Source organism: Xenia sp. Carnegie-2017, unplaced genomic scaffold, assembly GCF_021976095.1.
Source record: "Xenia sp. Carnegie-2017 unplaced genomic scaffold, XeniaSp_v1 HiC_scaffold_24, whole genome shotgun sequence".
Taxonomy (NCBI): Eukaryota; Metazoa; Cnidaria; class Anthozoa; order Malacalcyonacea; family Xeniidae; genus Xenia; species Xenia sp. Carnegie-2017.
The window spans coordinates 4,421,472-4,446,708 of NW_025813487.1; the positions used below are offsets into that span (position 1 = coordinate 4,421,472).

Genomic DNA, 25,237 nt, shown 5'->3' on the forward strand with positions numbered 1-25,237 from the left:
AGTTTAGAATGAACTTGAAAATGATCGTGAAACCGCATCCATTTCTTCTGGCCTACAACGCACTTTAGGAAATTTTCCCTCTGAACGCGAGAAACAGAATGTGGCAGATAATCATCGTAAGAACGGTTTGTACTCACTTTTTACCTCTCCTTTATGTGATGTCGACGAAGTATTTACAAAAAATAAAAATATCGAATTAGTTAGTGATGATGAAAGACACGAAAAATTTACAAACGGTGATGACATTTCTTGTGAAAAAAATTCAAGTAATTTAAAATTGCCGATTAGTTCTGTCGACTTGGAGTCAAATGTGGTCATGGATGTTTCGATGATTCTATAATACCACCAACTCCATCACCCGACTCAAATATTTCAAACTCGAGTCGAATAAAAACACAATTTTCTAAAGTAAACTCTCAAAAACAAAACTGTGGGATTCCTGCAGAGACCTGCTGTGAAGTTGCAATGGATGTGTCAAAGAAAGTTGAAAGTTCGATGGATGTTAAAAACAGCAATGATGTTGACTCCTCTATGATTATTGATAATGGTGTGTTATCTTCACCTTTGATTTACTGTAATGGTCAGGATGTTGTCCATGGTTGTTCTAATACTGATGAACCAAAAGGTTCAACAAATCTATGACCAACGGAAAGGATTCATGCAATGAAAAGTCTTTTAGGACATCATCATTACAGTTGGCAAAAAAGAAATTTAAGTTACAAAAAGCGAAAAGACCAGAGAGTAAGACTATGTGCTATAATGGCAGCAAAGATGACAGTGAATGTAAAGGTTTGATACATGTAGAGGGACATGCTGAGGATTCTGTGTTGAAAGGTTATGGTTTGCAGGGGATAACTGTGAACAATGATGGACACAAAGAAAATGATGATAAGAATGAAACTAAAGAAATGTTTAAGGTTTGGCATTTTACTGTTTGAAGAATTTTTATTACTGATGATATTAAAATATAAAAGCACTCAAGCATTTTATACATCAAAGTTCACAGTTTGTCTTGTAACTCAGTTGGTGTGTGAACAAAGAATGTTATATGAAGTATTATAAAATAACAACAATAAATCCTTGTGCCATTATTGGGCTCAATCAATTAAATCAATGAAAGAGAATTTGCAAATCAATCATGAATACATGTTAGAGGAAATATTAAAACATTTCTTTTTAATTTATTTTTTCGTTATTGTAAGTATATGAAAGAAATGAAAAATGTTGTTTTTGTTTGCACTGATTGTCAAGTATGTGCAACCCTCGACCTTATGTCTCGGAGTTACACTGATCAACTCTCAAGTTCTCCCAAAGGTCTCCTTGGTTTGCATAAGACTGTGCAAACACAGTAAACATCTTTTATTCCTTAATAAGTGTCGTTACTAGAGAATAAATTTAAAATAACATTTTCAATTTAAGCTCAACACTCGACGGAAACTCTCCCTGGAATCATCCAAAGATGATGAACTTTTAGATGCATCTGTTGTGAAAATATTTTCACCCATTAAAAGAGAAAACAAGAATTCAAAAGAAGACGACATCGTTGCTTTGGAGGACATGACTGACCTACAAGCAGCTGAATCAAACATTTCAAGGTGGTCACGTGACAAATGCCCGGACGTTTCGTTCGATTGTGATGACGTTGAACTTTTAGTCGGCGACATCACGTGGTCACCTATGGAGATGGGCTCAGCCAAGAAGGAGAAGCGAGTCAGTTACGAGAAGGATAAAGTCTGTGATTATGATAAAGACAAGGGTCGTTGTAATAGCGTTGCTCGTTTGACAGACAAGTTTGTCAATCTTTCCAATGGTTGGTTTGTCAAACACCATCTTTTTTGTGATGTTTGCCATAGAATGATATAAACTACTCTGTTTTACTCCAGGTAAACCTGAGCTCAGTTATCGACGTTTTATCGTACAGGAAGTGACGAAACGCGAGATTCGTGATAGTACGACCGCAAGATATGCCGGTATTGAGAAAGTTCTGCGATTGTTCGATGAAACTAGTGGCGAAGAAGTGTTCTGTCGATTGCGCGAGGAGTGGGAACAAACGGAAGTTGTGAACGGTGATGCTGTTAATATTATTGGTAGGTTACAGAAATGGTTTAATAGATCGTTAATTGGGGGGCGGGGGCGTTATTCATGTAGACTCGCTGCTAACGGTGCCCATGGTGCATTGCAACCCTCTACGTACTGCGAACTGATCCGTCCCACCCCCTCTTCACCCCACCCACCCCCACACACAATTGACGTTCTCGGGACGGCTCTGCTCACCTTAGTTTTTTTTAATGTTCTGAAAGTAACGATTTTCATTTCTTACGAAACTATCTCTTTCCTCACGAGGTGAAAAATCCGAAGTCAATGGTTATATTTTGGATAATGGTAGCGATAATTACCTCGTCGTGTACCCAGATATCCTTGTTACTCCCACTTCCATTGCAACGTCAGTAAAGTGTCTTCGACAAAGTATCTTGGATAAATATTTCAAGACCGATGGACCTAACGAAGTGATGTTCGTGGGAACTTTGGTTCATCGTATTTTTGAGGCGTCTTTAAAAGCACAAGGTTTGTAACATAGGTTCTTATTTTTCCTTGAAGAGGCAATGATTATCTTGTTACTATACCAGAGCACATCACAACAACGTCATGTTATTATCTATGATATCAAGATATGAAAGAAACTAGAACTGTGTTTTAAAATATCATCATTGTCCACAGTTGATGTTGTAGTTCAGTTGGTAGAACTTTGGAGACAATGATTATCTTGTTACTATACCTGAGTACATCATAACAACGTGATGTTATTATCTATGATATTAAGATATGAAAGAAACTAGAACTGTGTTTTAAAATATCATCACAGTCCACAGTTGATCTTGTAGTTTAGTTGGTAGAACATTGAAGACAATGATTATCTTGTTACTATACCTGAGTACATCACAACAACGTGATGTTGTTATCTATGATATTAAGATATGAAAGAAACTAGAACTGTGTTTTAAAATATCATCATAGTCCACAGATGATCTTGTAGTTTAGTTGGTAGAACATTGAAGACAATGATTATCTTGTTAACTATAGAGTACATCACAACAACGTGATGTTATTATCTATGATATTAAGATATGAAAGAAACTAGAACTGTGTTTTAAAATATCATCATAGTCCACAGATGATCTTGTAGTTTAGTTGGTAGAACATTGAAGACAATGATTACCTTGTTAACTATACCAGAGTACATCACAACAACGTGATGTTATTATCTATGAAATTAAGATATGAAAGAAACTAGAACTGTGTTTTAAAATATCATCATAGTCCACAGATGATCTTGTAGTTTAGTTGGTAGAACATTGAAGACAATGATTACCTTGTTACTATACCAAAGTACATCACAACAACGTGATGTTATTATCTATGAAATTAAGATATGAAAGAAACTAGAACTGTGTTTTAAAATATCATCATAGTCCACAGTTGATCTTGTAGTTTAGTTGGTAGAACATTGAAGACAATGATTATCTTGTTACTATACCTAAGTACATCACAACAACGTGATGTTATTATCGATAAAAGAGACTAGAACTGTTTTTATAAACTCGTTTAATCGTTTGTAGATTTTTCAAAAAAATTTGTCACGGAGACAACCGAGCACTTGCTTCGTGAACCGTCGTATCTTACCGAATTGTATGCCTTGGGAATAACAGAAGAAGATGTCTCGACGAAAGTTTCCGAATACATTCCCTTCCTCAGCGAGTGGGGAGCGAGATTCTTCAGTGACGAACCTCATCTTGTTAACGGTCTGATCGATTTCAAAGATGGCGGGAAATCAAACAACATGGGCGAAGATCACGTGGCTATTTCCATTTCTCGAGTTCTTGATATTGAAGAATGTGTGTGGTCACCTGTTCTCGGGCTCAAAGGTAGAGAAAGCTATTTCGTCAAAGGGGGGGAGGGGGGGTGAGAGCACAAATGCTTAAAATGGCTGGGTAAAATTTAAACCGCTTACAGACGAGCAAGTTTTTTTTGGCAAATTTTTATGTGGAAAATGTCATTTGCCCATCTGTATGGGACTTTTTAGCAAAGTTTTCTTCGACAAATGCATTTGTTCAAAAGCTAGCATGTCAACTTTTGATTAAATGCATTTGTCATAGAAAATTTGCCACATGACTGATTTTGTTCGTCTGTAAGGTCTACAAAGATTATATGACAAATCAACCCAATGTGATATGTTGATACGTACAGACGATCAAAGAAAATTTGCCACATAAAAATTTGTCTTAAAAAAATTGTTGCCCGTATACACAGGCTAACGAGTATTTGTCATAGAAAATTTGTTCGTCAGTAAGGCGCTTTAAAGTAGTTTCCCTCGCTCCACCATCAAATAATCTTTAACTTCCATACAAATATGAAGCTGTTTAATAGAGCTAAAAGCTAATGAATCTCCACCACTATACAAGAGTAATATTATTTGTTATATGTTTGTAAATGATGATCGTCCAGGTTAATAAAGTCCTGAGAAGGACTGTTTTTGATGTTGTTGACTGACGTTTCGACAACCTTAGCGGTAGTCATCTTCAGAGTCAAATGAGGAGTAAACGTCAGGTTAGCCGTATTTGTTGTCTGGTTCTTACGTCATTGTATTGTGTGTCGTTAATCCGTGCCCGTATCAGTCGTCTGCTGGTGGATTTGATAATCTGAATAGCCTCTTGTGTGTTCAACGGAGACTTAATTCTAAGTCCTGCCCGTATCAGTCGGGCACGGATTAACGACACACAATACAATGACGTAAGAACCAGACAACAAATACGGCTAACCTGACGTTTACTCCTCATTTGACTCTGAAGATGACTACCGCTAAGGTTGTCGAAACGTCAGTCAACAACATCAAAAACAGTCCTTCTCAGGACTTTATTAACCTGGACGATCATCATTTACAAACATATAACGATACTCCCAGGTTCAAACCATTTACTTTAATATTATTTGTATAGAAAATTACGAAAAAGAGCTAGCGCTAACAAGAGAAGCCCGTATTGTTGCCCGTATACACGGGCTAACGAGTATTTCTCATACAAAATTTGTTCGTCTGTAAGGTGCTTTTTACCCGCTGGTCAATTGTTCAAAATATTAACTCTGGATTACGTTAAATATTAACTCTGGATTACGTTAATCTCCAGCAACGTATCAATCAACCCAGGTTTCTCTCAAGCTATTCTTTAGCGTTGATTGTCTTCTAAATAATCGGTCCCATGTCTTTATACTCGGCCAACCATTCTTTAAACCACTCGCCCCAGGCTTTTTAGATGATATTACTAAGATCACAATAAAACAATCTTGTGTAGGTCAAGTGGATTCATCAGTTGAAGTGAAAATAAATCGTCCCAACATCACGAAGAAGAAATCATCTCACATTCAAACCTGCGTTCTTCCTTTGGAATTAAAAACTGGAAAATGTCAACGAAAACTTGGTATTAATGTTTAAAGTAAACTTTTTTGGCTGTCAGTTTTATCGGAAGAATTTACTGCTTGCATCGTGGGAGGTTTTAATTCGTCAGAAACCAGTTCATATTTAGGATTAGGATTAATATAGGATTAGCTTAGGATTGTATTGCCAACCCGAATTCCATATCCCAAATTTCAATCAATTTTCCTTTCTTCCCAGGCTCCCTCGAACATCGTGCGCAAGTGATTCTCTACAGTCTTATGATGATGGAGCGATACAACTGTACCTTAGATTCTGGACTTCTTCTCTACCTGAAGGCTGGGCACATGTTGGGTGTGCCTGCGTACAGGCATGAGAAGCGTGCTTTGATAATCAAGAGGAATGAGCTTGTACGATATTTGTCACATAGCGGAATAAATGGCCCTATAAAGATGCCTGGTAAGCATTAGTTCAAATGAATTAATAAAACAGTCTTTACACTATCTAAAATATATAAGAAATAAGATAACGTGTGTCAGTGTAGGTAGTGATGAATGAACAACAGAGAACGAGAACAGTCTTTACACTAACTAAAATATATAAGAAATAAGATAACGTGTGTCAGTGTAGGTAGTGATGAATGAACAACAGAGAACAAGAACAGTCTTTACACTATCTAAAATATATAAGAAATAAGATAACGTGTGTCAGTGTAGGTAGTGATGAATGAACAACAGAGAACAAGAACAGTCTTTACACTATCTAAAATATATAAGAAATAAGATAACGTGTGTCAGTGTAGGTAGTAATGAATGAACAACAGAGAACAAGAACAGTCTTTACACTATCTAAAATATATAAGAAATAAGATAACGTGTGTCAGTGTAGGTAGTGATGAATGAACAACAGAGAACAAGAACAGTCTTTACACTATCTAAAATATATAAGAAATAAGATAACGTGTGTCAGTGTAGGTAGTGATGAATGAACAACAGAGAACAAGAACAGTCTTTACACTATCTAAAATATATAAGAAATAAGATAACGTGTGTCAGTGTAGGTAGTGATGAATGAACAACGAAGATTACATTCTATATTTTACACACAAACTATAAAATTTAAATTTTTAGGAATTCTTTGTGATGAACATAAATGTAAATATTGTCCTCAGCTTCGAGTCTGTTCCTTATATCACAGAGCGGTTGAGAATGGCGATAGTGAGAATTTTGGGAATAATCATCTCCTCCATAACTCAACTAGTCATCTTGGCCCAAAACATTTGAAATATTTTTCTCATTGGAATAATTTAGTCTCACATGAAGCTCAAGCGATGAAGGTAAGAATCTGCGATTTTCTCTTTCTGTTATTAGCTATTTCGTTACTATACCTGAGTACATCACAACAACGTGATGTTATTATCTATGATATTAAGATATGAAAGAAACTAGAACTGTGTTTTGAAATATCATCATAGTCCACAGTTGCTTTTTAAGTGTAAAGCTTTGGACTTGAGAGTGAAATATTTTTGGTTGAAATTTTAACTGTGATCAGATAGGATGTACCTATTGTCACTGTTCTCAAATTCCTACATCCAGGAAAAAGACATGACCAGGATATCTGGCGTTTAAGAGGGATAGAACGTGAACAATTGGGATATTGTTTCAGTCAAATGCTCCTAGTATCGTGCAGTGTCACTGAGGATCCTGAAAGATACTTAAATACGTTCAAAAAGATGATTTCAAATGTTCACAGCTGGTTGTAGCAGATACGCACTTGTGTAGTGGTGATTACGTTGTTGTCAGTCAAGATGGTGGTACTATTGCTTTGGCGACAGGTATTAAGCTGACGTTTTTTGTATTCTGCTCTGTTTGTGTGATGTGGTATTCGTTGGTTGTATCAGGCAATTTGATCGATTGTTTTTGTGGAGTGGATTTCACGATTTGGGAAGTGAGCTATAGTGTTAAAAGAGCGGTTTTATTTATTCAAAAGACCGCGATTCGACAGCCTTAGAAGTTATTCAGCTAAAAAAACATATTTATAGCTGATGTTTTTAATGAGCTTAACTAAAGTTAATGTTTGTTCTTTCAAAAATTGGGGACATTTGTGCTGTCAGCTGGGTAAAAAACGCTAAAAGAAAAGCAGGTTGTTTTGGGAAAGGCTTTGCGTCTATAGAAAAATGACGTAACGAGTTTTATTGTTACATTCAAACAGATCAAACTAAATAATAAAGACCCCAAAACTTTTATTGCAGTTAAACAATGATGGCTAATCATAAATTTGGGTCATTTGAGTTGAGAAAAGTTTCCTTTGATGCGAACGAAAGAAAGAGCATGAAATGTATTTTATTTTATAAAGGATTCCTTAAAGATGTGTCAAACGAAAATCTGTCTGTCTTATTGGAGAAGGATCTAACCCAGAGGTATTTTTGAAACGACAGAGATATTTGTATTTCATGTGGGGTTGTGCAATAGAAGAGCATTCTTAAATTTTAGTTGTTGTAACTGATCTTTTTCACTGAAAAATAAATCTATAACATCTATCAAACTTCAGGGTGTTATCTCACCATCAATTGAAAGAATGGCTATAAGCTTCTGCCTTTTTTACCCATAACTACGTGTGCTCTCTCTGCCTTTTTTGCCTACAACTATGTGTGCTCTCTCTGCCTTTTTTGTCTATATCTACGTGTGCTCTCTCTGCCTTTTTTGCTTACAACTATGTGTGCTCTCTCTGCCTTTTTTGTCTATAACTATGTGTGCTCTCTCTGCTTTTTTTACCCACAACTACATCGATTTAACACAACATCATGTCACAGTATCACCTGTGCTCTCACGTCCACCCGGTACAAAATCTTGCTCCCACTCAACAATGGAAAACTCGTTTCCTTATTGAAGATTTTTTGTCTAAATCTTCAATAAGGAAACGATTTAAAATCTGAAAATACCTTCTTCGAATAGTTACGAGGGGATTTTGAAGCTTCACTCAGTGTGTGTGTGAGAAAGAGTTAGCTTTGAGGTGGCTATTTCACCCTCAGGAAAATAATCTATTTAGATAGAGTTGACTATTTTAAGAACATTCGCAATATATTTTATAAGACGGAAATTTGATCTTCCTTGACTTTTGTGTGTCTAAGTTGGCTTTTTTCGTGTTTGACCGTGAGGTGCTGTGACTGGGTCTAGCTCACCGGAAGTGACGTGTATTGGAAAACACGCTGCTTTTTAACGCTGTAGTTTTACAGTGTGATTCGATAACAAAGTGCACAATATAACACAAGTTTAATAAAAAATAAATTTCTTGACTTCGCTACAGATTTCACTATAAACTACATCGTTAAAAGTCAGCGTGCTCTCCAATGTACGTCACGTCCGGTGAAGTAGACCCAGTCCCAGCACCTCGCGGTCACACGAAAAAGCCAACTTTGAGGAGCAAAAAGTCAAGGAAGATCAAATTTTCGCGTTAAAAAATATATTACAAATGTTCTTAAAATAGTCAACTCTATCTAAATAGATAATTTCCCTGAGGGTGATATAGGCACTTTAAAAATCCAGTCGTATGAATTTGAGACTTAAAACTGCACTTTTCGTTCACTAGTTATCATCATGGACGTTGCTCCGACGGTCGACGACCTTTATACCGTATCGATAAGTCAGAAATTTCGACAGGAGCAACTATACAATGGTCAAATCTTGCAAATTTGTTCATTACCGAGAACGAACGTTGCGCTAAACTACGACGTCGTGTTGTTGATCTTGAACCGCCAACATTCGCTAAAGAAGTTGAGGAAATTCATGTCGCTCCTCGCGGCCGTGTTTCTGATGTCTGTAGCAGTGATTTCTCATCAGGGTATGTTTATAATCAACTGCTCTTTGCTTGGCCAGCGGTAGCTTAGCTACCTTTTGTAAATTATTGTTTAAAACTTTAGTAAAAGTACTTCGATGGTTTCTTATAGTTCTGCGTCTTCACTTGTAAACAAAAGTCAAGAAAACACTGACGAGTTGTCGAAAATTTTTCATCTTTTAAATTCTAACCAAAAGGAAGCGATCAAGAAAGTTCTTACAGCTGAAGATTATGTGTTGATTCTTGGGTGTCCTGGTGCTGGCAAGACGCACACTATTGCTTGTCTTGTTCGTGCTTTGATTTCTCGTGGAAAATCTGTGTTGCTTACAAGCTATACTCACTCGGCTGTTGATAACATTCTATTGAAACTTCTCCAGGTAACTGACGCAAGTTATATAATGTTCTTTTTTGTTCATTCATCACTACATACACTGACACACGTTATCTTATTTCTTATATATTTTAGACAGTGTAAAGACTGTTCTTGTTCTCTGTTGTTCATTCGTCACTACCTACACTGACACACGTTATCTTATTTCTTATATATTGTAGGATCGAGATGCATAGAGCTTAGGTTATGCTAATTATTATGCTAATTATTATGAAAAACAAAAAGGGACCCGTATAAAAGCATGGTTCTTGGGGTCTTTTGAGATTGAGCACAATTCATGTATAGTGGTGTATTTTTTGTACATGGATGTTTATATTTAGTGGCCAAATTACGAGGTAACGATGATTACGGCTTTAGGCCTCCTTGTCGGTTATGTTAATATCTATACTCTGTCGTTTAGAACCGTACGTTTGACGCATTGCATTGAAATAAAGATTTATCTGTATACCGGTCGTCGTTTTAATAGTAGTTTATGTACGAGTATCTTGCTGGTCACATAAGCCTGGAATTGTTGAAGCTTATATAGTTCTCGTAATTGTTGTTTAATCGATCAGCAATGACTCAGAAACGAAAGGGTCAAGGTAAAAAGTCGAAAATTAAAGGCTTATCAAAACGCGTACTTCAGCCGTCTGGCGAACAGTTAAGTCCTCCAGGTCAAGTGAGTCGAGCTAAATCTGGAGAGAATTCGCTTAACAATACGAATCAAGACATGATTGAATCCGCTGAAGATGACGGTAGCGAGCGAGCTGAAAGCGGACCGAACGTCGTCGTACAAAACAAGCAAGTTGTCGTTTCTGACGAGGCTTCGACGAGTTTGGGTTCGCCGGAGCGAGTAGCAGACGAACAGGAACAGGAGCTTGAACTTGGTCTAAGTCAGGTCGCTTCATTTTTGAAGGATAATTCGGTTTTATCGCCTCTTGCTCCTGTATTCCAGTCCAATTCTAATATCGGTAAACAAGCAGCTTCTCACGTGAACGTCACGCGGACTGCTCGTGCGTGGGAAAAGCCGACGCAAACAACAAATTTTGAAGACAACGGGGCTGGAGTAACGAGCGCGCTTGATTCAAAATGGGCAGAACGGTTTCGTGAACTTGAAGAATTGGAAATTAATAGAAGAGAAGAGCTGAACAAGCAGATGAGGGAGGCAAGGCTTAAACTAGAGAAAGAAATGCATCAGGCGAGAATTGAGCATGAGATGGCTATGAAGAAACGGGAAATACAACGACGTCGAGATGAGCTTCGGAAGCTTGAAGAAGAAGTTTTTGGTAATGATATTGAACATCAACTGTCGGACAGGGAAAGTAGTAGTAACGCTCGTGAACCAGATAAAAACCCAGTCCAGCAACCTTCAACCCCAATCGACAGAAGCAGTTTAAGTCAGCGCTTGGCGATACCTCCTACCGGAAATTGTGTACCCCAAGAAAGTATAATAACCAGTGGAACTGGATGTCAAACTCAGCAAAGCTTGCAACGAGACAATTCGTCGCAGTTACAATATCTATTAGAGAAGCAGCAGATTACGATGGACGAAGTAGTGAAGGGATTAAGAATGCCTCAAAGGGAATACATGAGTTTTGATGGCGAACCTCGCAACTTTCCGTTGTTCATGAAGAATTTTGAAGTGAATGTCGAGAGTAAAGAAAGTAATGATGCAGATCGACTGAATTACCTTATTCAGTATTGTAAAGGAACAGCAAGACAAGCGATAGAGCATTGCATCATTATGCCTCCGGATCAAGGATACAAGCGTGCTAAGGAAATCCTGAGAAAAAACTTTGGTCGAAATCACATCGTAACCCAAGCATTCCTTGAGAAAGTCTTGAATGGACCGCCAATTAGAGTAAACGAAGCCGAGAAATTGTCGCAGCTAGCAAGAGATATGGAAACGTGTCTCCTTGGTTCTATTCAGTTAGGAAATCGGGCAAGTATCAATTCGATGGACACTCTGGGAAGGGTAGTTAGCCGCCTTCCAATGCATCTCAAGTCAAAATGGGCTGATAAAGCAAGCCATATGTACGACAATCACATCACACCAGATTTCTCTCATTTAACTGAATTCATACAATCCCGCGCAGCCGTGGCTAGTACGTACTTTGGTCAAATGATTACCTCGAAAAATGAAACCCGAAAGGATGGAACTGACAGATTGAAGAAGAAATCCTTCTTGTTTAGTGGGAATAGCACAAACTTAGCAACTCACAGCCAGAGAATATTTGACAGTAGTGAATCAAAGGGAAGAAATTTATCCTGCGTACTATGCAAAGGCACACACCATCTTGAACGCTGTCACAAGTTCAGGGCTCAAAATCTTCAGCAACGACAAGACCTAGTAAAGACGCACAAAGTTTGTCATGCTTGCTTGAGCCCAGGACATTTCGTGAAAGACTGCAGAGGTGCCCGCATATGCGGTGTTGAAGGTTGTCAGAGAAGGCACCATCCTTTGTTACACTCATCCGAAATAAAGGCTAAGGATTCTAAATCAAGTGAAAGGAGTAATCCAAATCCTGAACCATCTGAAAGCGACAGCCAATCCAAAGCACTCCCAACGTCTGGAGTTGGCGCGACAAATTCATCATATAGCAGTTGTCGTATAGGTTTGCAAGTTATTCCAGTTAAGGTCAGCGCACCCTATGGTAGTCGTGTGATAGAAACTTATGCGTTCTTAGACAGTGGCTCCAACACAACCATGTGCTTAACCAGTTTAGCTGAAGATCTTGGAGCCGATTGCTCACCCATCGAATTCACGTTAGCGACTGTTTCAGGCAGCCACAAAAGTAAGGGTCAACAGTTATCTCTCGATGTGGTTGGAGTATCCACGGGCAAAGGTGTCAGACTAGATAAAGTTTGGACGACCAACACTCTTCCTGTTGCTCTAGAAAGTATTCCCACGAACACTGATGTAAAAAGGGTGGTCTCACCTTAAAGGCGTTAATCTAACCGATTTAGTGGATAAGAAAGTCACTATCCTTATTGGAAGTGACGTTCCCGAAGCTCTTTGCCCCCCTTGAAGTGCGTTCTGGGAAAAGAAATCAACCCTACGCAATACGGACAATCCTCGGTTGGACGGTGATGGGACCTCTGAAGGGAAAACCTTATCAAGAAGCTCAGATGAACTTCATTCATGTTGATCAAGCTCTTGGGTGTATGGAAAGGGAAGATGGTATGAGTTCCATTCGTCAGCAATTGCAAAATCTCTACAATTCAGAGTTTAGCGAGTCGGCTGCTGACGTTAAAGAATGTCTGTCGGTCGAGGATCGTCGCGCAAAGGCAATAATGGATAGAACTGTCAAGCTAGAAAATCATCAATATGAAATTGGTCTTCCTTGGAAATACGATGACCCACTTCTCGTACAATAAGTCTATGGCTGAAAGGAGACTTGCTTATTTGAAGAAACGACTTGAGAGGGACCCCATACTTCACGCAAATTATAAGGCAACGATGAAGGAATACATCTCAAAAGGGCACGCTAAAGTAGTTCAAGTGGATAAACAAAATACACAGGACGAGTCACTCAAAAAACTGGTTTGGTATCTGCCTCATCACCCTGTGACACACCCGCAAAACCAGAAAAGACAAGAATCGTTTTGACTGTGCTGCGAAGTTCCACAACGCATCCCTAAATAATCAGCTTCTTCAAGGACCAGATTATACCAATTCATTAGTTGGTGTATTGTTGCGGTTCAGGCAGGAAAAGATAGCGGTAATGGCAGATATTGAGAAGATGTTCCATCAGGTGAAGGTTAAGCCAGAAGACTGTAATGCACTGAGATTTCTATGGTGGCCAGAGGGAGATCTATCCAAAGAACCAGTAGAGCATCAAATGACTGTTCATTTATTCGGAGCAACCTCTTCCCCAAGTTGTTGTTCTTACGCGTTAAAAGAACAGCTTCAGATAATCGGAAAGAATTCAGCAAACAAGTTGTCGACACAGTTGATCGTAACTTTTATGTAGATGACTGTCTCAAGTCTTTACCAGAAAGGAAAGAAGCAATGAAGTTGGTAGACGAACTACCAGTTTTGCTGTCTCGCGGTGGATTCCATCTCACAAAGTGGGTGTCAAATGATCGAGAAGTCTTATCTCACGTACCTAACAAAGAAAGAGCGCCATGCGTCAGCCTTCAGTTGGAGAAGTTGCCGATGGAGAAAGCATTGGGCGTTCAGTGGAATACGGAAAGGGACACGTTGGGATTCCGGGGAAGCAAATTGAAAGCAGAGTCAAGAAGAGGGATTCTATCGTTCATAGCTTCGGTCTACGATCCCCTTGGTCTAGTCGCTCCTGTCGTTTTACCAGCCAAACGCATAATGCAAAACCTGTGTCGAGTAAATCACGGCTGGGACGAAGATCTCCCAATCGAGACAAGCGAAATATGGCATGACTGGCAAAGCGAATTCCATTCCCTTGTGAAATTAGAAATACCTCGATGCTATAAACCGCACGAATTTAACAAGACAAGGAATGCGGAACTCCACTATTTTGCTGACGCATCGACTGAAGGATATGGGGTAGCAACGTACCTTCGGCTGGAAGATACCCAAGGAAGGATTCATTGTACCTTAGTTATGGGCAAATCAAGAGTTGCACCTCTTAAAACAGTCACGGTACCCAGATTGGAACTAACCGCTGCAACATTGGCCGTGAAGCTGAATAAACAAATTTGTGATGAGTTGGATCTGTCAATAAGTCAAATTGTTTTCTGGAGCGATTCAATGATAGTGCTGCGTTACATTAAGAGCGAGAACAAAAGGTTTCAAACCTTTGTAGCGAATCGATTACAAGTTATTCACGATGCTTCTACTCCGAATCAATGGAGACATGTGCCAACCAAGCTCAACCCAGCCGACCTTGCATCAAGAGGTATAAGTCTTGGTCGCGCAACAGGCCAAGACCAACGGGACTTGCAGTTTTGGTTGAACGGACCCGATTTCCTTTGGAAAGATCCCAAATTATGGCCAACGCAGCTAGATGACATACCAGACGTAGAAGACACAGATGTGGAAGTAAAGAAACCTAAAGCAAGAGTTGGTGCCGTCATCAACTCAAAGGATGCACCCTGATTCGCTAATACAACTTATCCATCGAACATCCGAATGGTACAGATTGCAGAAGTCGGTTGCATGGCTGCTAAGATTCAAACAGTACATCTTAAGCCGTTATCCAAACGGTCCAGGATTAGAAGTACAACGTGGTCCTCTAAAGGTAAAAGAGATTGAATCGGCAACCCAGGAAATAATTAAACTTACCCAACGAAGTTCATCTATCAACGAGAAAACTATGAGAGAGAGATACGCTAAACTATGTCCAGTCATCGCCGGAGGAATTGTGAGAGTTGGTGGACGTTTGGATAAATCATCGCTGCCGGAAGAATCTAAACATCCCGCAATTCTTGATTCCAGTCATCACGTTACAAAGCTCATTGTCCGGTATTACCATGCAAAGGAAGGTCACGCTGGAACCAGTCAAACTCTAGCAGCAATACGGCAACGCTTCTGGATAATAAAGGGACCTAGCACTGTGAAGAGTATAGTCAATAATTGTGTTCCGTGTCGTCGCCGAAACCAGTCTCCAGGGAAGCAGATAATGGCCCCACTGCCAAAGCTCGTGTGAAATCTGGTGAGTACCCGTTTTCATCTGTGGGAGTCGATTATTTTGGACCTCTTAAAGTCAAATATAAAGAGGAACTGAAAAACGATATGGCTGTGTATTCACTTGCTTAGCCATAAGGGCCATACACATTGAGATTGCACATGACCTATCGACAGATTCCTTCATTCAAGCCGTATGTAGGTTCGTCAGTCGACGCGGACCGCCGAATGAGTTGTTCAGTGACAACGGGACGAATTTTAGAGGAGCGGAATCTGAAGTTAAGCAAATGTTGCAAAATTGGAATCAAGCTAGAATATTAGATCGTCTAAGAGAAAGGGAATTCAATGGCATTTCTCTGCTCCGAAAGCAAGCCATAGCGGGGGAGTTTGGGAGCGCATGATCAGAACAATCAGGAAGCAAATGCGTGTTATAATAGGAGACCGAGTTGTTGATGATGAAACACTCCTTACAGTAATGTGCGAAGTCGAGAAAATAGTGAATGATCGGCCTCTTGTACGGCAGTGTGATGACCCTCGAGATTTATCAACTCTTACACCAAACACTCTACTCCTGCGTTATCGAAACATAAGCACAAGTGCAAGTTCTTCACCTACGGCAAATAACCCCCGAGAAATATGGAAACAAGCGCAGAAGTTAGCTGACCAATTTTGGGCAAGGTGGTTAAAAGAATACCTGCCAAGTTTGCAAGAACGACAGAAATGGCTACACCCAAAACGAAACTTAATCAAAGGTGATGTCGTTTTGATGGTGATGGAAGATACTCCCAGAGGTGAATGGCCTCTAGCGATAGTTGAAGAAACATTTCCCGATAGCAACGGACATGTTCGGCAAGTAGAGATCCGCACGGCGAATCAAAGTCGTTATCGTCGAGATGTCAGGAAGTTGTGCCTATTGGAGACTGCGAAGTAAAGCGAGAAATTCTTCAGAAAACGAACGTTATTGTTGTTGTCACTTAACTGTTATTATTATTTTGTTTACGTTAAACGACGGTATCTATTGGTTTATGTTTGGTTATTCGACAAGATTGGTGGACACATTGTTTAAAACTTGCGCAAGTTAACATTGAAAACATTTGTATTGTAGCTCTCGATCCTTTTTGAATTATTGAACGACGTATAGTAGGTCGTTCGGGGCTGGTATGTAGGATCGAGATGCATAGAGCTTAGGTTATGCTAATTATTATGCTAATTATTATGAAAAACAAAAAGGGACCCGTATAAAAGCATGGTTCTTGGGGTCTTTTGAGATTGAGCACAATTCATGTATAGTGGTGTATTTTTTGTACATGGATGTTTATATTTAGTGGCCAAATTACGAGGTAACGATGATTACGGCTTTAGGCCTCCTTGTCGGTTATGTTAATATCTATACTCTGTCGTTTAGAACCGTACGTTTGACGCATTGCATTGAAATAAAGATTTATCTGTATACCGGTCGTCGTTTTAATAGTAGTTTATGTACGAGTATCTTGCTGGTCACATAAGCCTGGAATTGTTGAAGCTTATATATATTTTAGATAGTGTAAAGACTGCTCTAGTTCTCTGTTGTTCATTCATCACTACCTACACTGACACACGTTATCTTATTTCTTATATATTTTAGACAGTGTAAAGACTGTTCTAGTTCTCTGTTATTCATTCGTCACTACCTACACTGACACACGTTATCTTATTTCTTATATATTTTACATAATGTAAAGACTGTTCTTTTTCTCTGTTGTTCATTCATTACTACATACACTGACACACGTTATCTTATTTCTTATATATTTTAGATAGTGTAAAGACTGCTCTAGTTCTCTGTTGTTCATTCATCACTACCTACACTGACACACGTTATCTTATTTCTTATATATTTTAGACAGTGTAAAGACTGTTCTCGTTCTCTGTTGTTCATTCATCACTACCTACACTGACACACGTTATCTTATTTCTTATATATTTTACATAATGTAAAGACTGTTCTTTTTCTCTGTTGTTCATTCATTACTACATACACTGACACACGTTATCTTATTTCTTATATATTTTAGATAGTGTAAAGACTGTTCTAGTTCTCTGTTGTTCATTCATCACTACCTACACTGACAAACGTTATCTTATTTCTTATATATTTTAGATAGTGTAAAGACTGTTCTCGTTCTTTGTTGTTCATTCATCACTACCTACACTGACATACGTTATCTTATTTCTTATATATTTTAGATAGTGTAAAGACTGTTCTTGTTCTCTGTTGTTCATTCATCACTACCTACACTGACATACGTTATCTTATTTCTTATTTATTTTACATAGTGTAAAGACTGTTCTAGTTCTCTGTTGTTCATTCATCACTATCTACACTGACACACGTTATCTTATTTCTTATATATTTTAGATAGTGTAAAGACTGTTCTTGTTCTCTGTTGTTCATTCATCACTACCTACACTGACACACGTTATCTTATTTCTTATATATTTTAGATAGTGTAAAGACTGTTCTTGTTCTTTGTTGTTCATTCATCACTACCTACACTGACACACGTTATCTTATTTCTTATATATTTTACATAGTGTAAAGACTGCTCTCGTTCTTTGTTGTTCATTCATCACTACCTACACTGACATACGTTATCTTATTTCTTATACATTTTACATAGTGTTAAGACTGTTCTTGTTCTTTGTTATTCATTCATCACTACCTACACTGACACCAGTATTACTTTTGTGTTGCTTTTCTACCTTGTTCATTCACAGAATCAAGTTGATTTTCTTCGTTTGGGCACCTTTCAAAAAGTTCACGCAGATATTAAACCGTATGTTGTCAGCAAGGCAGCGAAACACATAAAGACAGTTAACGAACTCAAAGAATTTTACGAATCAAGGTTTACTTATAAGCGTGTACAATTTTATAGTCTTTTACCATTTTAAATAGATATTCTGAAGGAAGAATTAGGTTAGATTAGTTAAGATTTGTGTGTATTCTCTCTGCTTCTCTCTGCTTGAATACCGAATTTAACATTAACATGTTGTTCCTTTCATAGCTAGTCGTCGCTACGACTTGTCTTGGAGTGAACAACGCCATCTTTAGACAAAGATGTTTTGATTATTGCATCGTTGACGAGGCTTCCCAGATCACTCAGCCAGTTTGTATCGGTTCATTACGTCACGCGTCAACGTTTGTTTTGGTTGGTGATCATTATCAACTGCCTCCGCTGGTCGAGAGTTCTTTTGCAAAGTAAGACTTGGGAGAAATTTTGAATTTTTTGAAGATTTAGATGATTAATTTAGTACTACTATTTTTCGTTCATTGCCATCTTCAGATAGTTAAGAGAAACGTTTAGATGATTTTGAAAAGCCTTAATTTAGTTTATAGAACCTCAAGATGGTTTAGAGAAGCATTTTGGATAGCTTAGAGAAATCTTTAGTCAGTCAGTCAGTCAGTCAGTCAGTCAGTCAGTCAGTCAGTCAGTCAGTCAGTCAGTCAGTCAGTCAGTCAGTCAGTCAGTCAGTCAGTCAGTCAGTCAGTCAGTCAGTCAGTCAGTCAGTCAGTCAGACAGTCAGTCAGACAGTCAGACAGTCAGTCAGTCAAACAGACAGTCAGACAGTCAGACAGTCAGTCAGTCAGTCAGTCAGACAGTCAGACAGTCAGACAGTCAGTCAGTCAAACAGACAGTCCGACAGTCAGTCAGTCAGCCAGCCAGTCAGTCAGTCTGTTAGTCAGTCAGTCTGTTAGTTTGTTAATTCAGAGAAAGCTTTCAGATGGTTAAAGACATTTATTTGGCACATTTCACTACCTACACCAATGTTCAACTTTTGCTACCAGTCGGTAAAATGCACTCTTATTTTTTGTAGAAAGAATGGAATGGAAGTAAGTCTATTTAAACTCCTGTCTGAGACGCATCCCCAAGCTGTAGTTTATCTAGAGTATCAGTATAGAATGCATAAATCCATCATGGCTGTCTCCAACCACCTCGTTTATAACAATCGTCTAAAGTGTGCCAATGACGACGTTTCCGAGAAATTACTGGATTTGCCAAACTTCGCTACTTTACTTCGTGATATATTGTCGAGAGAAGATCGCGGTATGATTAAATTTTAGAAATCTTTTTACATCACATTGTTCATTTGCACTATCAAAGTTGCGGATGCAGGTTGCTGTGTAAATAACTCGTATATTAACGCTCCTTTACTGCACTTATTGTAATGCCTATAACTGAGCGTCTAACACTCTCCAAGGTCTAACACGGCTACGCCTACAAAGCTCTAACACGGCTACGCCTACAAAGCTCTAACACGGCTACACCTACAAAGCTCTAACACGGCTACGCCTACAAAGTTCTAACACGGCTACACCTACAAAGCTCTAACACGGCTACGCCTACAAAGTTCTAACACGGCTACACCTTCAAAGCTCTAACACGGCTACACCTACAAAGTTCTAACACGGCTACACCTACAAAGTTCTAACACGGCTACACCTACAAAGTTCTAACACGGCTACACCTACAAAGCTCTAACACGGCTACAAAAAGATGATATTTTTTGTTCATTTGCTGTTTCAACTTTCGCCTCATTGTTAAATTTTTCCTCTAGGTGATTACACGTGGTTGTTACAAGTTCTTGACCCGCAATCACCCGTCTTGTTTCTCGATACAGACCGTCTGCCCGCGCCTGAAGTTCGTAATGGTCGTAATGTGCTAAATAAAATCGAGGCAGACCTGGTTGCGACACTAGCTCACGGTCTGATCAAGTGTGGGCTGGGTTCTAATGATATCGGAGTGATTTCGCCGTACAAACAGCAGTTAAAGGCGATCAGGAAATGTCTGAATGCAGATCACGTGATAGAGAAGTTAGTTGAACGAATTTACAGTTGAGGGTGCCTCTGATCTTAGGTGTTAAACTGAAGTGATTTTCGCTTTGTGTAATCCATATGTTGCCAAACATCTCTGTCCTGCTTTACTTTTCCTCTTTGCTAAGAAATTGTTAAATTTACTTGGAGGTAAGAACGAAGAACACCTGACTGATAAAACTGTTCTTTTGTAGGAATTCCTCTTCTGCATTCAACATCGAGATCGACACGGTTGACAAGTATCAAGGTCGCGACAAACGTTGCGTTATTGTGTCGCTGGTCAGAAGTAACGCAGACGGACATGTGGGTGAACTCTTGAGAGACTGGAGAAGAGTGAACGTTGCTGTCACTAGAGCCAAACATAAACTCGTTTTGCTTGGTTCCAAAAGCACCCTAAATCATAATGCATTGTTCCAGGAATTATTTGCTTTGCTCGAAGAGAACAAGTGGGTGTATTGTCTTCCCCAGTCTGTCGGCCGTGGCTTGTTGCCATGGTGACCTCGGAACAATTAGTTAGTTTTTCATTTAGAATTTTTCAATTTTAAAATGGTTGAAAAGGCGATGATGGGAACTTATGTAATTTAAAACCAGTTATAAATTATGAAATCGTTCTTAACAATAGCAAGTTCATAATGTTCTCTTAATTTCTATAAGCAAATATTTATTTTGAAATATATTTAAGATTTTTTATTTTGCAGTTTAGAATTTGTAGACATGATTGTGGTTATTAAGCCCTTAATAACCCAACGCGAGGTCTTTACGGAAAAAAATCAGACCGAAGTTTTTTTTGTACTGATTGAGCACGGGCAGTAAGTATATATGAATGAAAAATTGTAGAAAATTGTAAACATGCGGAATGAAAAATGAAAAATTGTGATGAATTGTGGAAATGCATGAAAATGCGTGAATTATTGTCTTTTTGTGAAAAATTGTGAAAATTTGTGAAAATGCGTGAATTATAATCTTTTTGCGAAAAATTGTGAAATTTGTGAAAATGCGTGAATTATTGTCTTTTTGTTAAAAATTGTGAGAATTTGTAAAAATCCGTGAATTGTAGTCTTTGTATGAAAAATTGTGGAAATGCGTGAATTATAGTCTTATCATAATTTCTAATTAGCAGCAATTTTAAAAAACACTTGAGAAAAACGACGATATTTTTGAGAGCAAACATGTTTCGACATTATCAGAATGCCATCTTCAGTGCAGAATGATTAGTGTTAAGTAATATGATACATAATATGATATGAGTCTTCGTTATCGTAGTTCGTAGTAAACGCTTTCGAATGTGGTATGTATCTCGATTGTCAACATTAGGCAGTGGAAAACACACGAACTTTGGAAAAACTCCAAGTGAATTGCAATCTTTAAGGAAGGCGACATGAAGTTCAGCCTTACGTTTCTTAGTTGTAAGCTTTTCATAATTTCGAAAATCCGACAAGGAAACCTTTCCATGATGTGTGAACTATAGTCCTTTTGTGAATAATTGTGAAAATGCGTGAATTATTGTCTTTTTGTGAAAAATTGTGAAAATTTGTAAAAATGCGTGAATTATTGTCTTTTTGTGAAAAATTGTGAAAATTTGTGAAAATGCGTGAATTATTGTCTTTTGTGAAAAATTGTGAAAATTTGTGAAAATGCGTGAATTATAGCACTTTATGAAAATTGTGAAAATGCGTGAATTATTGTCTTTTGTGAAAAATTAGTGAAAATTTGAAAAAATGCGTGAATTATTGTCTTTTGTTAAAAGTGTGAAAAATTGTGGAAATGCGTGAAAAATGCGTGGATTAATTGTCTTTTAATTAAAAATTGTGAAAATTTAATAAAAATGCGTGAATTATAGCCTTTGTATGAAAAAAGTAGGAAGAATTGTAGGAAAATGCTTGAATCTATAGCCTTTATTATGAAAAATTGTAAAATTGTGAAAAGTGGTGTAATCTTTGTGAAAAATTGTGAAAATTGTGAAAAGAAATGCGTGATTATGTCTTTGTGAAAATTGTGAAAATTTGTAAAAATGCGCGAATTATAATACTGTATAAGAAAAATTGAAAATTTAATGAAAATGCTTGGTCTCTTTGAATGAAAAATGTGAAATTTGTGAAAATGCGTGAATTATAGCCTTTGAATGAAAATTAGTGAAAATTGTGAAAATGCTTGGTCATAACTGGAATGAAAAATTGGTGAAAAGTGTGCGTGAATTATGTCTTTTAGTGAAAAAGTGTGAAAGTTGTAAAAATGCGTGAATATATGCTTTGTATGAAAATGTGAAAATTGTGAAAATGCGTGAATTGTCTTTGTGAAAATTGTGAAATTTGTGAAAATGCGTGAATGTGTCTTTTGTGAAAATTTGAAAATTGTAAAATGTTGAATTATGCCTGGATGAAAAATTCGTGAAATGCGTTATAGCCAACTGAATGAAAAAATTGTGAAAATTGTGAAAATCTTGAATTATAGCTTTGAATGAAAATTGTGAAAATGCGTGAATGTGTCTTTGTGAAAAATTGTGAAAATTGTAAAAATGCGTGAATTATCATCTTTGTATGAAAAATTGTGAAAATTCATGAAAAGGAAATGCGTGAATTATAACTGGATGAAAAAGTGTGAAAATTTGTGAAAATGCGTGAATGATTTTCTTTGTGAAAATTGTGAAAATTTGTAAAATGCGTGAATTATAGCCTATGAAAAGTGTGAAAATTGTGAAAATGCGTGAACGTAATCTTTTGTGAAAAATTGTGAAAATTTGTGAAAATGCGTGAATTATTGTCTTTTTGTGAAAAATTGTGAAAATTTGTAAAAAATGCGTGAATTATAATTGTAAAAAATGCCTTTGTATTTTGAATTATAATTGTAAAAAATGCCTAAAAAATGCCGTGAAAATTGTAAAAAATGCCTTTGTATGAAAAATTGTGAAAATTTGTGAAAATGCTTGAATTATAGCCTTTGAATGAAAAATTGTGAAAATTTGTGAAAATGCGTGAATTATTGTCTTTTTGTGAAAAATTGTGAAAATTTGTAAAAATGCGTGAATTATTGTCTTTTTGTGAAAAATTGTGAAAATGCGTGAATTATTGTCTTTTTGTGAAAAATTTTCACATTTTCAAAAATTTGTAAATATGCATGAATTGTAGTACTTGTTTGTAAGGGGGTAAAAGTGTGTAAAACTACATGAATTACAGTCTTCGTGTGAATTTGTGTAAAATTAAGTGAAAATGGGTGAATTGTCTGTGTGAAAATGTGTAAAAATCTAAAAAAAATGAAGAACTATAGTCTTTGTGCGACAATAAGTAAAAATGTGTAAAAAACATGAATTTTATTCTTTGTATAAAAATGTGTAAAATTGCATGAATTATAATCTTTGTGTGTAAATGTGTAAAAATATGTAAACAAGTATGAATTATATGAATTATATAAAAATGTGAAAAAAAGTAAAATTTACATTTTTGCATGCAACTGGTATATGTTATATCTGACAAGTACAGTAAGATTTTATTTACATACTTTTGAAGACCTAATTGTATATTGTTAGGCAGGGCTTCAACAAATTGCCTTCGATTTGCATCACATGAGCAGCTTTTAACCAATAGGTTGGTAATCGATGGACAAATGCAAATGAATTATGCTGAAGTAGATATACATGCAGATCATAGTGTCAAAAAATAGTATCATGCAAAACAACTGAATTTTCTAGAAAAACAGAAACAAGCAATATCATTTTGTTGGGTATATTCCCAACATTGAATTTACGATGCTAAAATTTGACATTACTCTAATTGTTCTTTTGTTTGCATTATAATCATGAACAACAAATGATTGCTGACATGATACATTTGATGCAAAGTCAAACTGTAGCAATAGCCCAGTGTAGTGGTCATGGGAGACAGATGACAGTGAAACAACAAGTATACAGTAATTATTCATATTTACAATTTCAAAAATATCATTTAATGTATTTTTATGCTGATAAAGTATTGCTACACAGTGTTTCATGCTTATGCAATTATCAAGCAAAGTGTTATTTATAACACATTAAAAACATGAACTAGTGGTAAACAGTATAAAGTATAACTGTATAAGTGAGAACTACTTGACTAAGTTGACATGGTTGTTTAGATTCCTTTGTAATAATAGAGATAGATTGCTTGGTAAAGATATCTTCAGAGTCCTACAAACACAGACCATTATTTAATTTAAAATGTGTACAGACTTTTAATATGTGTTAAAATAGTACATGCCTTCTTTAAATTACTGCAAAATTTTTCATTTATTTCTAGTGAAAGCACTCATACATATGACCATATCCAATGACTTTTCATGAGAAACAATATCAATATATACATTACAAACCTGTGTTTTGGTGGTTAACTCTTTGTGCTTGTCATAATTGTCAGTAATATCTTCACTTTGTTCATTCTACATATAAATGAGAGAAAAACAATGAACATAATATATTTTTCACCAACATATTTTTACAATAAATGTAAACATACGTACCAAATCTCCAATTCATTTTCTTGCTCAAAACATCGACATTCATATGACACACTGCTGTTCTATTAACAAATATGACATTGTTATTGAAGGAAATAGAGAACACGGACTTGTTTTCAGAATAATTTCTCCCTGCACAATACTTGTGGGCATAAATAAATTTGTACAAGTATTTTTGTTAATATGACTGAAGTCATATATGTAAATTAACCTAAATTTGTGCAACTACAAACAAAAAGAACGCTTTAAAAGTTCATACCGCATCATCACTTTATGTGCTTCCTTTCCTCTCCACGTTCACATTCTGTCTGAGGATGACTTTGAAATAAAGTCAAAAATTTACAGTTCACTTCTCGTCTTCTTTTGATGCATATTTTGCAATCTCAAGATGTCTGGCTTCTTCGGCATTTGTTTTATACTATACTTCTTTAAATTGTCAGCTGGTCATGGTTTTATGAGAGCCCTGTTGATCGATTGCCTTGCTTCAAACTTTTGATGTTGCAAACTCTTAAAAAACACGGATATACAAAGAAATATTGTTCACATACATGAAATTTAAAATTGTACTAAATGAAGGCCTCTGGAATTTCTTTCTTAAATGGAAACATATCACGCATGCGCAAATAAAATAAACCATTTTGCCACAATGCCTTTTGGGACAGTTCC

At 37.0% G+C, this 25,237-nt stretch overlaps 1 protein-coding gene and 1 long non-coding RNA gene across 2 annotated transcripts; one reads left to right on the forward strand and one right to left on the reverse strand.

Annotated features, from left to right (window-relative positions):
* Positions 1 to 257: 257 nt before the first annotated feature.
* Positions 258 to 20,776, forward strand: LOC124451981 (DNA replication ATP-dependent helicase/nuclease DNA2-like). The gene is given in 18 exon segments (XM_047002576.1): positions 258 to 917; positions 1,420 to 1,810; positions 1,884 to 2,087; positions 2,344 to 2,565; positions 3,618 to 3,923; positions 5,346 to 5,471; positions 5,666 to 5,884; positions 6,556 to 6,761; positions 6,981 to 7,167; positions 7,170 to 7,259; positions 7,781 to 7,844; positions 9,014 to 9,265; positions 9,372 to 9,636; positions 17,992 to 18,133; positions 18,283 to 18,472; positions 19,090 to 19,319; positions 19,831 to 20,086; positions 20,281 to 20,776. Coding segments are annotated over 18 exon segments (3,933 nt in total). The 5' UTR covers positions 258 to 638; the 3' UTR covers positions 20,585 to 20,776.
* A 2,687-nt stretch (positions 20,777 to 23,463) lies between these two features.
* Positions 23,464 to 25,236, reverse strand: LOC124451056. Its single transcript, XR_006950325.1, has 4 exons — positions 24,831 to 25,236; positions 24,575 to 24,633; positions 24,428 to 24,493; positions 23,464 to 24,245 (listed from the first exon to the last, which is right to left on the reverse strand). It is a non-coding gene; the product is annotated as an uncharacterized LOC124451056 (long non-coding RNA).
* Between the last annotated feature and the right edge of the window lies 1 nt (position 25,237).